The 13,043-nt window shown below is 43.0% G+C and overlaps 1 protein-coding gene across 4 annotated transcripts; it reads left to right on the forward strand.

The window, feature by feature from the left end:
• The first annotated feature begins 4,261 nt into the window (after positions 1-4,261).
• LOC123129103 (uncharacterized) lies at positions 4,262-7,937 on the forward strand. 4 transcript variants are annotated; one of them, XR_006463600.1, is made up of 8 exons: positions 4,262-4,534; positions 4,611-4,922; positions 5,026-5,089; positions 6,169-6,200; positions 6,272-6,372; positions 6,448-6,577; positions 6,665-6,738; positions 7,617-7,937. XR_006463600.1 is itself a non-coding variant. In XM_044549259.1 (7 exons), exons 3-6 carry the CDS (start codon positions 6,172-6,174, stop codon positions 6,708-6,710), a joined length of 306 nt encoding a protein of 101 aa, XP_044405194.1. In that variant the 5' UTR covers positions 4,270-4,922; positions 5,026-5,089; positions 6,169-6,171; the 3' UTR covers positions 6,711-6,738; positions 7,617-7,937. The 4 variants fall into 4 exon arrangements, 3 of the variants coding, with proteins under 3 accessions (XP_044405194.1, XP_044405193.1, XP_044405192.1); XM_044549259.1 differs by having other exon boundaries at positions 4,270-4,922; XM_044549258.1 differs by lacking the exons at positions 4,262-4,534; positions 4,611-4,922; positions 5,026-5,089 and adding an exon at positions 5,096-5,397 and having other exon boundaries at positions 6,272-6,365; positions 6,444-6,577.
• The last annotated feature ends 5,106 nt before the right edge of the window (positions 7,938-13,043 follow it).

The following is a 13,043-nucleotide window of genomic DNA, read 5'->3' on the forward strand; positions in this document are numbered from 1 at the left end:
ACCGGGATACCGAGTCTGATCGGAATGTCTCGGGAGGAGGTCTATTCCTTCGTTGACCGTGAGAGCTTGTGATGGGCTAAGTTGGGACACCCCTGCAGGGATTTGAACTTTCGAAAGCCGTGCCCGCGGTTATGGGCAGATGGGAATTTGTTAACGTCCGGTTGTAGAAAACCTAAAGTTGACCTTAATTAAAATGAATCAACTGCGTGTGTAATCGTGATGGTCTCTTTCCGGCGGAGTCCGGGAAGTGAACACGGTTGTTGGAGTTATGCTTGACGTAGGTAGTCCAGGATCACTTCTTGATCATACTTTTATCGACCGTGCTTTGCCTTCTCTTCTCGCTCTCATTTGCGAATAGGTTAGCCACCATATATGCTAGTCGCTTGCTGCAGCTCCACCTCATACCTTTACCTTACCCATAAGCTTAAATAGTCTTGATCGCGAGGGTGCGAGATTGCTGAGTCCCTGTGGCTCACAGATACTTCCAAAACCAGCTTGCAGGTGCCGTTGAGATCGAGCAGATGATGCAACCAGGCTCAGGAGGAGCTCGATGAAGATCTTATCATTTATGTTGTTTCGTTCTAGTCGATCAGTAGTGGAGCCCAGTTGGGGTCGATCGGGGACCTTTGTCGCATTTAGGGTTCTTTTATTTAGGGTTCCGTAGTCGGACCCTGAGTGTATTTGATTGATGTAATGTTTATTCATGTAATTGTGTGAAGTGGCGATTGTAAGCCAATTATGTATCTCTTTCCTTATTATATTACATGGGTTGTGTGAAGATTACCTCACTTGCGACATATGCCTTCAATGCGATTATGCCTCTAAGTCGTGCCTCGACACGTGGGAGATATAGTCACATCGAGGGTGTGACACCACGACCATTGAGTGTTTCTACAAGTTCTGCAAGGCAGTGGTGGCAGTGTTTGGACCGCAATACTTGCGATCACCCAATGCTGAAGACACTGCTTGGATCCTAGCACAGAATGCAGCAAGGGGATTTCCTGGGATGCTTGGAAGCAGCGACTGCATGCATTGGAAATGGAAGAACTGTCCATTTGCTTGGCAGGGGTTGTACAAAGGCGCCAAAGGCGGTTGCAGTGTGGTACTTGAGGCAGTGGCCACACAGGACCTCTGGATTTGGCACTCTTTCTTTGGGATGCCAGGAACTCATAATGACATCAACATCCTGCAGTGCTCCCCTGTCTTTGCCAAGCTTGTTGAAGGTCATTCTCCTCCGGTGAACTTCGAGGTCAATGGACGGCACTACAACAAGGGGTACTACCTAGCTGATGGCATCTATCTGAGATGGTCGACATTTGTGAAGACTATCTCAAACGTTGTGCCAGCTGGAGGCAAGAAGTCCCACTTTGCCAAGGCTTAGGAGTCTTGCAGGAAGGATGTCGAGCGGACATTTGGTGTGCTCCAATCTCGATTAGTTGTTGTCCGGTACCCTGCTCAGACCTGGTCAAAAGATCAAATGTGGGAGATCATGACTTGTTGTGTCATCTTGCACAATATGATCATTGAGAGCGAGCAAGAAGAGCCAGTGTTTGACACTGAACCATACTACAGGCAGGGTCCTCTTGCCCAAGTTGATCACCAGCTACCGGCAACTTGGACTGCCTACCTCAATATGTGTCAGGAGATCCGAGACCCACATGTGCATCAACAACTGCAGCAGGATCTGGTGGAGCACCTATGGAGGATCAAGGGTGACGCCTAGCTTGACGTGTGATGAAATATGAGTTTTTATTTGTTAAACTATATAATTTGTATTGAACTATTTAATTTCTATTGATTTTCTATAATGAACTATGCGATAAAAAATATTTATGTTGAGAATTCACGCCAAACCACACCAAATAGATTCGCGGCGATATCGAGCCATTTTTCACTGAAAATAAGCCAAAATATGAGCGGACATCGGCGCCTGGGACGACGGCTGAGTGTCCAACCATCTCCAGAACCGATTATATCACCGGCTCGCCCCCAGGAGACGATTTTTATGCCTCCTGGTGTGCCAACGGCTGACCATGCTCTAACCTCCGAAAGCTGGGTGTCACTGTTGGCCCGGCTGCGGCACACCAGCGCATGCATGCATGTCTAGCTCGGTGCAGGTTTGGCGCACACGTATATAAGCATGCACTTTGACTGTATCGCTCTTACGTGTAGGCTGAGTCCTCGGTGTAAAAATTTCTCCTACTGTACAACTTCTCTTAACACGAACAAACCTCCTCTTCAACCAACCGAAAAACAAGAACAAACCTCATCTCCGATTCACTCGGTAGACCACTATTTCAACGAGCTCATGACAAGCCATGTCATACACATAAAGATAAAACACACTGTCAACGTTAGCCCCATATGGCGAACCAACATATGGTTGGATAGTTAGAGGGACTGTGGTATCTTTAACCCATCAGGATTCAAATCATGTTGCTCGCATTTATTTCTGGATTTATTTCAGGATTTTCGGCGATGCGCATTTAGTGGGAGGAGACGTTCCCGTCGACGACGAGGCGCCTACGGTGACTTCGTAAATCTCAAGATAATTGCCAGCTCAGTATTTCGAAGATGCTCACAAGGATATGATGTGCGTGTGTGCGTTCATAGGAGTGAATATATGCGCGTGTATATGAGCTCTTGTGTCTGTACTGATGTTCAAAAAAAACGTTAACCTTGTGTCCGCCACAGTGCCCTCAACGCCGGTCACCGGACGGCCAGGGGCTGACCCGCAGCCATCAACCATCCTAAACATTCAAAAGTGATCGCCATAGAGGAATGAAATGACCGACGACAATATCTTCACCATGACGAACCGAGCAAAATAAGCTCGGGACATGATTGCCACGGGCAAAGCAAGGATAACAAGCTTGGCACATGGTCGTCGCGGGCAAGGCAACGATAACAATCTTGGGGCATGGTCACCACGGGCAAAAAGATGATACCGAGCTTCAGACATTGTCGCTAGAGTAAGGCAATGATCATAAGCTTTGTGCCTGGTTGCCACCGACAAACATATGATAACGAGACCAGGACATGGTCGTCGACACCAGGGTAACGAGACTACAACGAGACGATGATGCCTTGAGGAATGGACTGAAGAGCGTCTTGTGGAGCCTTGAGCACTTCACACCGTTGAGTATGGCATGACGGCCTGAGCACGAAGCTTGAAGGCAAGGCCATGCTCGTGGCAATTTTTGGCCTAAACTACCTACATTATTTAATATGCATAGTGCTGGTATACATAACCCAATCAAATTCTTTTAAGCTACCACTGTACATATGTATTTTTTGAAACCAGGACAGGACGGACTTATGTTGAGGTTGTGGGGTTGGGCATTTTGTGGTCTTGTTTGAGAGTCAATACAAACTTTGTGAAGTGTCGGATCTGCCTATTGCCGTGATACGCTTTGTTCATCAAAAAACTACACATGGCACTATTGTGAACTAACCGACCGTAACTTATTCAAAGTAGAGTCGATATATAACTCACTAAATTAAAGTGAATTGAACCATGACAAGATATTCTCACCATTACATGGTCGTATAGCTTGTATGGTTCTTCACGTCCGTCGTGTGGCGAGCGTGATGGACGATTTCCGAGCCATCAAAAGCATGATCATCCATCTCCGAACGACTGAACACGCCGAACGCATGACCAAGGAAGCCAACATCAAACTCGTGAGAAAAAAATTTAAACAGGCGAAAAACAATATTTCTAAAAATTTGCTTTTGGATTTCGAGAAAGCACACTGCCTGGTAGAGTGAACCACTGATCGTCCAATGAAAGCATTCCTCGCGGATCGCTGGCGTGGCGTGCTCGTCTCGGCGTGTCACATCACTCGAGGCCCCGCATAATAAATCACCCGGTCCCACCTGTAATACGCTTTGTGGGTAGCCAAACCATGTGGTCGAGCATGCATGATGCATAGCACCCACCAGCAACGTAGCTGTCACAAATTGTATTCTAGTACGTCAATATTTTTGCTGTTGTATTCTATTAGCAGTAGTACGTGTTGTAGATGGAAAGCTTTCAATTTGGCGCTACTCCTGTACTAGTATTTTAGTGGTGCATGCGCCATGCACAAGGAAAGGGTCAAAATCTTGGCTATTTAAAAAGGGTAATTACCTGCTAAAAAGAGGGTAGATGCACATATCAAAGCCGCGATTGTAGGGACGGGCGGTTGGTGGTGATGGGTGCGTGTCCACCGGGTTCTCCCATCCTATATAAGCTGCCCTCGCAGCCCCCACCTTGAGCCTTGGTTCCGTACCCCTGTAGTTCTTCTTCCTCCTCCCTCCAAAGCAAAGCAAGTTCTTGCTTCCTCTTCCCATGCAAAGCTCTGCTCGTGGGTCAAAGCAAGGCCAAGTTCTTGGTTCTCATCCGGTTCAAGGTTCTTGTGTACTTGGGCATGTGTTGAGCACCACGGCGCCAGTCCATCTTTCTCGCGCCCACAACGGAGAAACCGGCCAGCCGGCCGGTTCCTCTCTTGTTTGCGAAGAGAAAGACGGATGGCTTGGCTGGGTTTCACCGGTACAAGGGAGGGAGAAGAATTTGGGAGCAAGTTGTTTGTTGTTGAAGCACTTGTAATTTTCTGTCCTTTTTGCAGCGACGAACAAGGGACGGATCCACCCAAACCCAACCCGCGCCCATTGGATCCATGCCGCGTCCGACCCGGCTGGAATGGACCCACCGGAACGGAACGCTGGCCGCCGTTCCTCTCAGCGCCCCGTTCCCCCCGTTAAGCCCGCTGGCCGCCGTTCCAACCCACCGGAACGTAACCCACACCGTCCCGACGGCTGGAACGCCGTTAGGGTTGCGCGGCCCTACAAATAGGCGCGCCGTACGCCCATTCCCCCTCCCGTCCTCCCACCCCGCCGCCGCAGCGCTCGCCCCGAGCCTGGATCCTTCGCCTCGACGGGTCTGGGATCTGGATCCCCGCCCCTCTCTCCCCCCAAAATTCCTCCAGTTCCTCGAATCGGTGTTCATCTGCATCTGATTTTCCGTTGGTTTGTGATCTGCAGGTGCGATTGGATCGATCCGCCGGCCTCTCTCCCCTCTCGCCACCGCCGACGAGAAGACCGTGAGGTGAGACCTTCGTCCCCCTCCCGTGATCTCCGCCGTGGTTCTACCCCGTCTGTCATATGTGCGTGCTTGATCTGCTTGGTGTTGTTTAGATCTGATCGGTACACCCCCCCTTCAACTGTTTAGATGTGGGTTTTGTTTGTATAAGGGGAGGTGAGGGGAACAAGCGTACGGCTCAGTACCATAGCTCGTATTGTAGGTTTATATAAGGGAGGTAATCTTTGGGGTGGAATTCAGTGTTCAGAATCCTGCAGGCTGTTCCTTCTATGCACAAATCTATCTGTTGATTCATGGGCTATATTTTATCCGTGGTGAGATCTGTCAGTTCCTGCTGTTTGATGTGTCATAGATAGCTTGTTGCATTTCATTTTACATGTGTCATGATTTGTAGACAGAGCTTGTAGATTAATATAATTTGTTTGTCAGCGATTGGTTACTGTTTTTGTGTCATCTTTTAGGTCTGTTCTTCTCAAAAGCATCGTACATGCCCTGTGTATATGCTTGTTTTTGAGCAATACTTGCATTTTATGTGTCCACTACTGTTGACTTTTGGCATCTTGTTTGGCTTAATCTGATTGCCCTCTGATTTAGTCCATAGTACTGTTAGTTTGTGCCAGTTCATTTCACCAGACAGGTCATTATACCTGATTTAGTTTCAGTTTTGCACTTGCGCAGCTTAGAGTTGACAAAAGATCGTACATATGTTTGTCTCAACATGCCTTCTTGTTTGCAAGTGTGAAGTAGCTTTTACTTTGACCTTGTTTTGTTACTCTAGTTTATCTATCAATTCGCCTCGCCCGTACAAAGTTTTATAGGTCGTTCCTTTTCGCTGTTCGTTGCCCTGACTTAATTTGTTCGTCCGTGATATGTACAAAGCTTTACAATAGATCGGTACACCCCCCTTCCACTGTTTAGATGTGGGTTCTGTTTGTTAAGATATATTAGTTGACCCATTAAATAGATCCAGACCATGATAGAGTACCTGTTTAACTCCTATAATTCTTTGTGATGCGGTCTGTAATTTGTTCTTAGTATTGGTACAAATGTCATTATTGTAACAGGCCCTTTCCTTAAATTTGCAGGTGATGGCTCGTGGGAAACAGCTCCCACGTGGGTATGTAATCGCGACTCAATTTCTCATATTAACAGTCATCACTGCATTTGCTCAATATTGTGATTCTGCAGTCAGAGGGACCTTCCCTCAGACAGGCCTGCGCACACCCGCACAACAAGACCCATCGAGATCCGTGAAGTTACCGCTGATGGGATCGTCATGGCCTCAGAAGGTTAATTGTGCTTCATTCTTGTCTACTTTTGAAAGATGCAACTAAACTGACTTTTTTGCCTGTGTTAAATTTCAGTACCGTTCTACGAGGTCATGCCTAAGGCCTGCACCAAGCGCCAGCTGAAGTGGCGCCGTCTTATACAGAAGCTGGGCACCTATGGCAACGCAACAATTGTCTATCCCCTGACAGAAATTGAGCAGGAGCTGTATGATTCATACATTTGATTTTTGTATATACCGCTGATGTTTTTTGTTGCACCTGTGTTTCTCATCTTCAGTTGGTTGATTTTCAGTCTTAATGCGATGGGAGCATTGGCCGTTCAGCAGTTTGAGGACTGAAGGTTGGAAACCCACTTTTTTTGCTCAGGTTAGTTTACTGATAGAAGTGTTTAATTTGATTACCTTGTGAAGCAGCATGTGTTTGCATTTTGTATGCTATCCTTCATGTTTGGATCATCAGGGCCTGTTGTAGATCGAATGCTGTTGTCTCATTATCTGCTTTGAGTTATGATGTGCTATTTGTCATCATCTATGGAATAGAAGCTAGTGTCACAATATGCCCCTCTCTTTTTGTGAGTGGCTGAATTTAGCTGGTAGTTGTGAAGTGCTATATCTTTGTGCTCTTGAACATGGTTGCATTGTCTTTCTGAGGTTACCTAATAATTAACAACATTGTATTTCTTAATTACATCTTTTACCATTGTGAAGTACTTTAGCTGGAATCATCTAGGCTTCTACATTTCCAGCTGCCAGTAAATATTGTATTTCTTTAGCTGGTAGTTGTGAAGTGCTATCTCTTTGTGCTGTTGAACATGGTTGCATTGTAGAAACTTGTCTTTCTTTAGCTGGTAGTTGTGAAGTGCTATCTCTTTGTGCTCTTGAACATGGTTGCATTATAGTAACTTGTCTTTCCAAGGTTACCTAATAATTTACTACATTGTATTTCTTAATTACATCTTTTACCATTGTGAAGTACTTTAGCTGGAATATTCCCTGTGCTGCCAGTAAATATTGTATTTCTTTATCCTAATTGCCCTTTTTTGTACAGTTAACTGGTAAGGAGTAGATTGCAGTATCTGTTTGTTTATAAGCTCTTGTAATGTTCTGATGAATGACCTTTCATGTTTTAAATTATTCTTTTTATTTGTACAGTTAACTGTCATAACTTTTGAATGGCTTGCTGCAAATAATTATAATCCTTAATATATTTCTCTTTCCTAAAATGTATTTTGATTCACTTTTCAGGTGAAGGTTCTCGTCTCATTTTGCTTAGTCTTTGCTGCAAGTTAAATGATCTTCCATGTGCCTAGCGAACATTCCTCTTGATTTTCGAACTCCTGTTGTGGTCTGTATAACGTCCGTCACCTTATAAGCTATGTGCCACTTATGCTGAGATGTTAACGACTCTATGCTATGCCACTTGTGCTGAGATGCCACTTACGCTGAGATGTTAACTACTATGCTATGCCACTTCACTCGTTTATATGTCTTGTTATCCGAATGTGATGGAACAAAATGCTTTTTGTTTATGATAAAATCGGGGTTGAAAAGTAAGTGCTTATTTCCCTTGTTTTGCTTTTTGAAGTGCTGGAGTAGTGCAGCATACTGGTAAGGAGTAGATTGCAGTAGCTGTTTGTTTATTTGAGCTATCATTTTGCTTCCGTTGGAATCTCACTTTTAGTATGGTCAATGTTTGAGGTGTTTGTGGATGAATGGGTAGATATGCTGTAGTCGGTAAGCTGAATTCTCTTTCTTAGTTAGTTTTTTGAAATCAGACGATGGTCGCGCCAACTGCGTTCTGTTTCCTCGGTTTGTTGCAAACAGAATATACTTTAGGGCTATAAAATGGGGATTGAAGTGGATTAAATTCTATACAAGTCAAAACCTCACTCAATCCCCTCCAAACCTCTTAAATCCCCTCCAGGAGAGGTTTAACTGACTAAGGCTTTAGTTGCCCCATCTGTGATGTTGCTTGCTCGGTTCATCACAAACACCAAACACAGGATAGTGAGGTTGAACTGTTCGCAATCAGCAAATGCCAACGCAAACAAATGTTTTTTTTAATACATTGAGATTGGAAAGCTCCACTTTCCATGCAACGGGTGAACTATTCCAAGAAACAAACAGTGATCTATCGTCTTGCACACCAAATCTCTACTCCTAATGAAGCAGTTGGTAGCCTGGTACTCCGGTTTTATTTTCGTCCGGTTTTATTTCATCCTACCTCCCACTACTGACTTTTTTCTTAATTAATAACTCCATCCTCCTGCTGGTTTTTTTTCTAATCTAATTCAATCTATTGATCCTTCCTTAGTCACAATGCACTTACATGTAGCCCGACAGATCGGTTTCCATATGAAATAAAACACAATCATCAATCAATCCTTGGTTCTCTTTTATAGGACTTGTTGCCATACATGAACCATACGATAACTTCCATATACAAAATAAAGGGAAACACAATCAGGTTTCCTTCCTTTCCAAAGTTCTAGCCACCAACCCCCTCCCCAGACCGCGTTCTTTTTCCCATGCCACCATCGACAATCTGCTCTCCCATTTCCTCGTCCTCCCCACGTTGTGAAGTTCCAACGCACAACTACACAAACACCAGTGACATAGAAAACCACCGCCTCCTCCTCCGCGCCACCGCCTACTCTATTTTTCCCCTAGGCGGTGGATCTGGGATGCGCCTGGTTCCACAAGACGTCAGGCGTAAGGAAGGATGGAAAACCACCGGCTGGATGGCCAAGGGTGGCCCATTGAAGGTTTGAAACCTCTTATGGTGTAATTTTGTGCAACCTGCATGAAGATTGTAGGAGCTATCCATGTGGTCGTTCCATCAATAACAAGTACGTATTGGATAGCACATAATTTGAAATTCTTGATGGAGTTGACTGACCATGACTTTGATTCTCACAATGTTGCATGTTCTTCGGAGTTGACTGGTGGCGTTTTTAGGTTATTACTACCATGAAGATGAGAGGAACATCGAGAAAAATCCTTTCCCAAAAAAATGGATGGGAGGAATATCTTGGTCTATGATTTCATGATGAATAGGACCCTGAGAAAGCAGTGGATGATGCCCCGTTGATTCTCTTTGAATTCGGCTACAATGGGAATGTGTATAGTCAGGCTTGGAGTGAGCGCTTCATGCATGTGTGTCACTGGCACTCAGAGATTGGTTGTGCCGCTCTTGTGAGGGTGTGTGGGAGTGGTGTGCTCGAGACAAGCCAATCTCATGAGCAGGTGCGGAGATGAGTTGCACAAGAGAAACATTGGTGGGATGAACCCAAACCTTTATTTTTTTTAATATAAATGATCCTTCCTTCTTAGAAAAACATGTTTTGAGTAAAGTTATCTTTACTGTAGACATATATTGACAATTAATCAAGTATCAACATCATTGCATGCTTATTGTGTGGAATGTGTGTCCCAATGTTGACAGAAGGTATAAAAAGATTGTCTTGGAATTATTATTTTCTTGGGAAGATATTGCCCTGAATTCTCATTTCTCATCAGAAATTTAGTATCCATTTTCGTTGATCTTATTTGCAACATGTACAAAGTAATAATCTAAGAGGGTGCCCTACCGGAGAAAATTATGATAGTTGGACAAGAAACTTGGTACTGTCGTGCAAGATAGAGGTAGGAGAAATAGGAGATAAAAGCATGCATGATGGGAGAAGGAAGTCGAGTGTCGCGTGATAGCTCAGACATGCAGTGTGGAAGAAAGACAATGACGAGATGTATGTACCTACTAGATCATGACCATGAGATATCATCCCATAAAAATGGCCTTTGACTCTCATGTCACATGAATTTTCTTTTTGTATATATATATTTGTTAGTCCGTGGCAACGCACGACACTTAGCTAGTAAGAAATTAAAAAAGGACTTCAACTAGAGTTAGGACCATAAACAGATTGTGTTGTACAAGATTTTGTTATGAGCCATCAACGACCTGACTTGGTGCATTAAATCTTTTATTTTGCAGGAAAAAATATATTTAAATCTGATAATTTGTTTCAACGGCTTCCTACTTCATTTTACTAATCTTATGTTTTACAATGTTAGGAAGCTTAGTGGTGGAGATACATGTCTGATGAGTTCAAAGGCCTCTTTGCCCCCTACGCCATGAGATAACTACTGTAATTCTTGCAACCTTTTGTGGTGGTTAGAGAGAAAGAACAAATCACCAGCAAAACAGGGCGTCCGCACTGGCAGAGTTCATGTTGATTTACATGCCGAAGCATGTCGAAAACAACCTGCCGCACCCATGTTGGAACCTGCGTGTGCATGTAGGATGTTTTCTGGTTTGAAGTAAAAGAACGGATGGCAGTGGTATTTTGTTCGAGCTAGTCGTGTGGAAGTCCATTTATGTTGTTACTCAGATTTGACTGAGCAAAAGCCTTTATATGCATAGCTGTTTCTGAAGCACAAAGTAAAGTGCACATAAGCAGCTTTTGAAGAAAAGAAATGCAATCTACAACGATTTCCACCGGGCAAGACATGAACGTTCCAGATATACTAGATACACAACTAATACATTTGAACAAAAAATGCAATCTACAATGATTTCCATTGGGCAAGACATGAACGTTCCAGATATACTAGATACACAACTAATACATTTGAACAAAAAATGCAATCTACAATGATTTCCACTGGGCAAGACATGAACGTTCCAGATATACTAGATACACAACTAATACATTTGAACAAAAAATGCAATCTACAATGATTTCCATTGGGCAAGACATGAACGTTCCAGATATACTAGATACACAACTAATACATTTGAACAAAAAATGCAATCTACAATGATTTCCACTGGGCAAGACATGAACGTTCCAGATATACTAGATACACAACTAATACATTTGAACAAAAATGCAATGTGATCTGACGGCCAAGATACGGCTTCCCAACGTTTTATCGCTTTTGATTTATCCAATTTATTTATTTGTTACTATCCTTCACCTACCAGTAACTCTCGTATTACCAATTACTAAAATTAATGTTACCACAATCAGAGAGAACTCGTATAATTTCTCTCGCTGGATTTGATAGAGAACACGATTATCTTGTCCTGACATCATAGGACTCCTTATGTTAATTTTTTGTCTGGCACATTACAAAGTAGCATCATCTGCCCCATTTCTTAGAAATCATAGTACGACAAAGAATGGTTAATGATAGATTTTCACATGAGTAACAGGTAGACGCAAATGTCATAATCCTGGAACCTTGCAAATTATCACCTAAATCGACAATCTGTGCATTGTAATAAGACTGCAATGGAAACAGTATTTATAGTAACCTGACCTGAAATCAAAGTTTTTAAACCAATCCATTTTTCCAAGTGGTGTATCTAAACTTAGGAAAGTTTTACAGTTGAGGAACCAATGGATCCATAGCTGTTCTTCGAGCGAAAATTATTCTGGATAGATGAGCTAGTGCCTTGTATAAAACGCTCCTTCATGAACCCTGTTATCAAAGGTGTGCGTTCATCTTAAAAGAATTTATCATCAGTACAAAAAAAGTGCAGCACCTAAATATATAAAACGAAATATGTAAGTGGCAATCGTGTGGCAGATTGCAAAACTGCCAGACGCATCCAGCACCGTCAGTTCCGGCTGCCCTCCCGATCTCCTTCCTTTCAATCATCAGTTACGGCCCCACGCGCCTTCCCTATTTATGGGCAAAAATAATGCTTGGATTGAGATTTGATCTCGGATCTGCAGGTAATCAACAAAGAGAGCTAACCACCTTGCCTATGACACTCATTGTTGAATAAGCTAAGGAAAATACTGTTTTTGACATGTTTTGTATTTAATATTTTAGCACCGGAAAACTTTTGCTTCACTTATCAAATCTGGCACATAAACTTTTCCCGTGGTAAATTCTCCATCACCACCATGATAAATGACGCACCACCAACATGATAAGTTTTGTATACCACGTGGTACATTATGTGTGAGTAGCACGGTCATAAGCATTGAAGGCGTGATAACTTTGGTGAAAGCATCGTGGTAACTTTGATCATTGGGAAGAAATTTGTTGAACCCCGGCCCTCAGTAATTTCTGTAAATAACACGATAACATTCACACCATAGACCTGATTATTTAGATACAAACATTATGATAACTTTAACCATTGGGGAAGAAAAATGTGAAAAAATACCAAATAATTTATATGTAAATAGATGGTAATATACACAACGCACATATGATAACTGAGGTAGAAACACCATGGTAACTTTGACCATAAGGAATTTTTTTTGAAAAAGATACTCCGGTAAATAGCACGGTACTATACATCCCTCCCCTGGTATTTTTATGTGTAAATAGCATGAAAACATATGCACCGCGATAACTAAACACCATTGTAAGTTTTTGACCCGTGGGGGGGGAAATTTTTGCTGAAACATACCCCTGATAAATTTTGTGTAAATAGCACGATATTTTAAGCACTGCGGGCTTGATAGGTTACCTAGAACCACCATGATAACCTTTTGTCCCGGGAAAAAGTTGTTCAAAACATTCCCTATATTTTTTGTGTGAATAACATGATAATATAAGCACCGCATAACCAATAACTTACAATATAAACATGATGGTAACTTTTTATCAAAGGAAAACAAGTTGTTAAAAACATACATTCGCTTCGCG

The sequence above is a fragment of the Triticum aestivum genome, chromosome 6A (genome assembly GCF_018294505.1).
Source record: "Triticum aestivum cultivar Chinese Spring chromosome 6A, IWGSC CS RefSeq v2.1, whole genome shotgun sequence".
NCBI lineage: Eukaryota > Viridiplantae > Streptophyta > Magnoliopsida > Poales > Poaceae > Triticum > Triticum aestivum.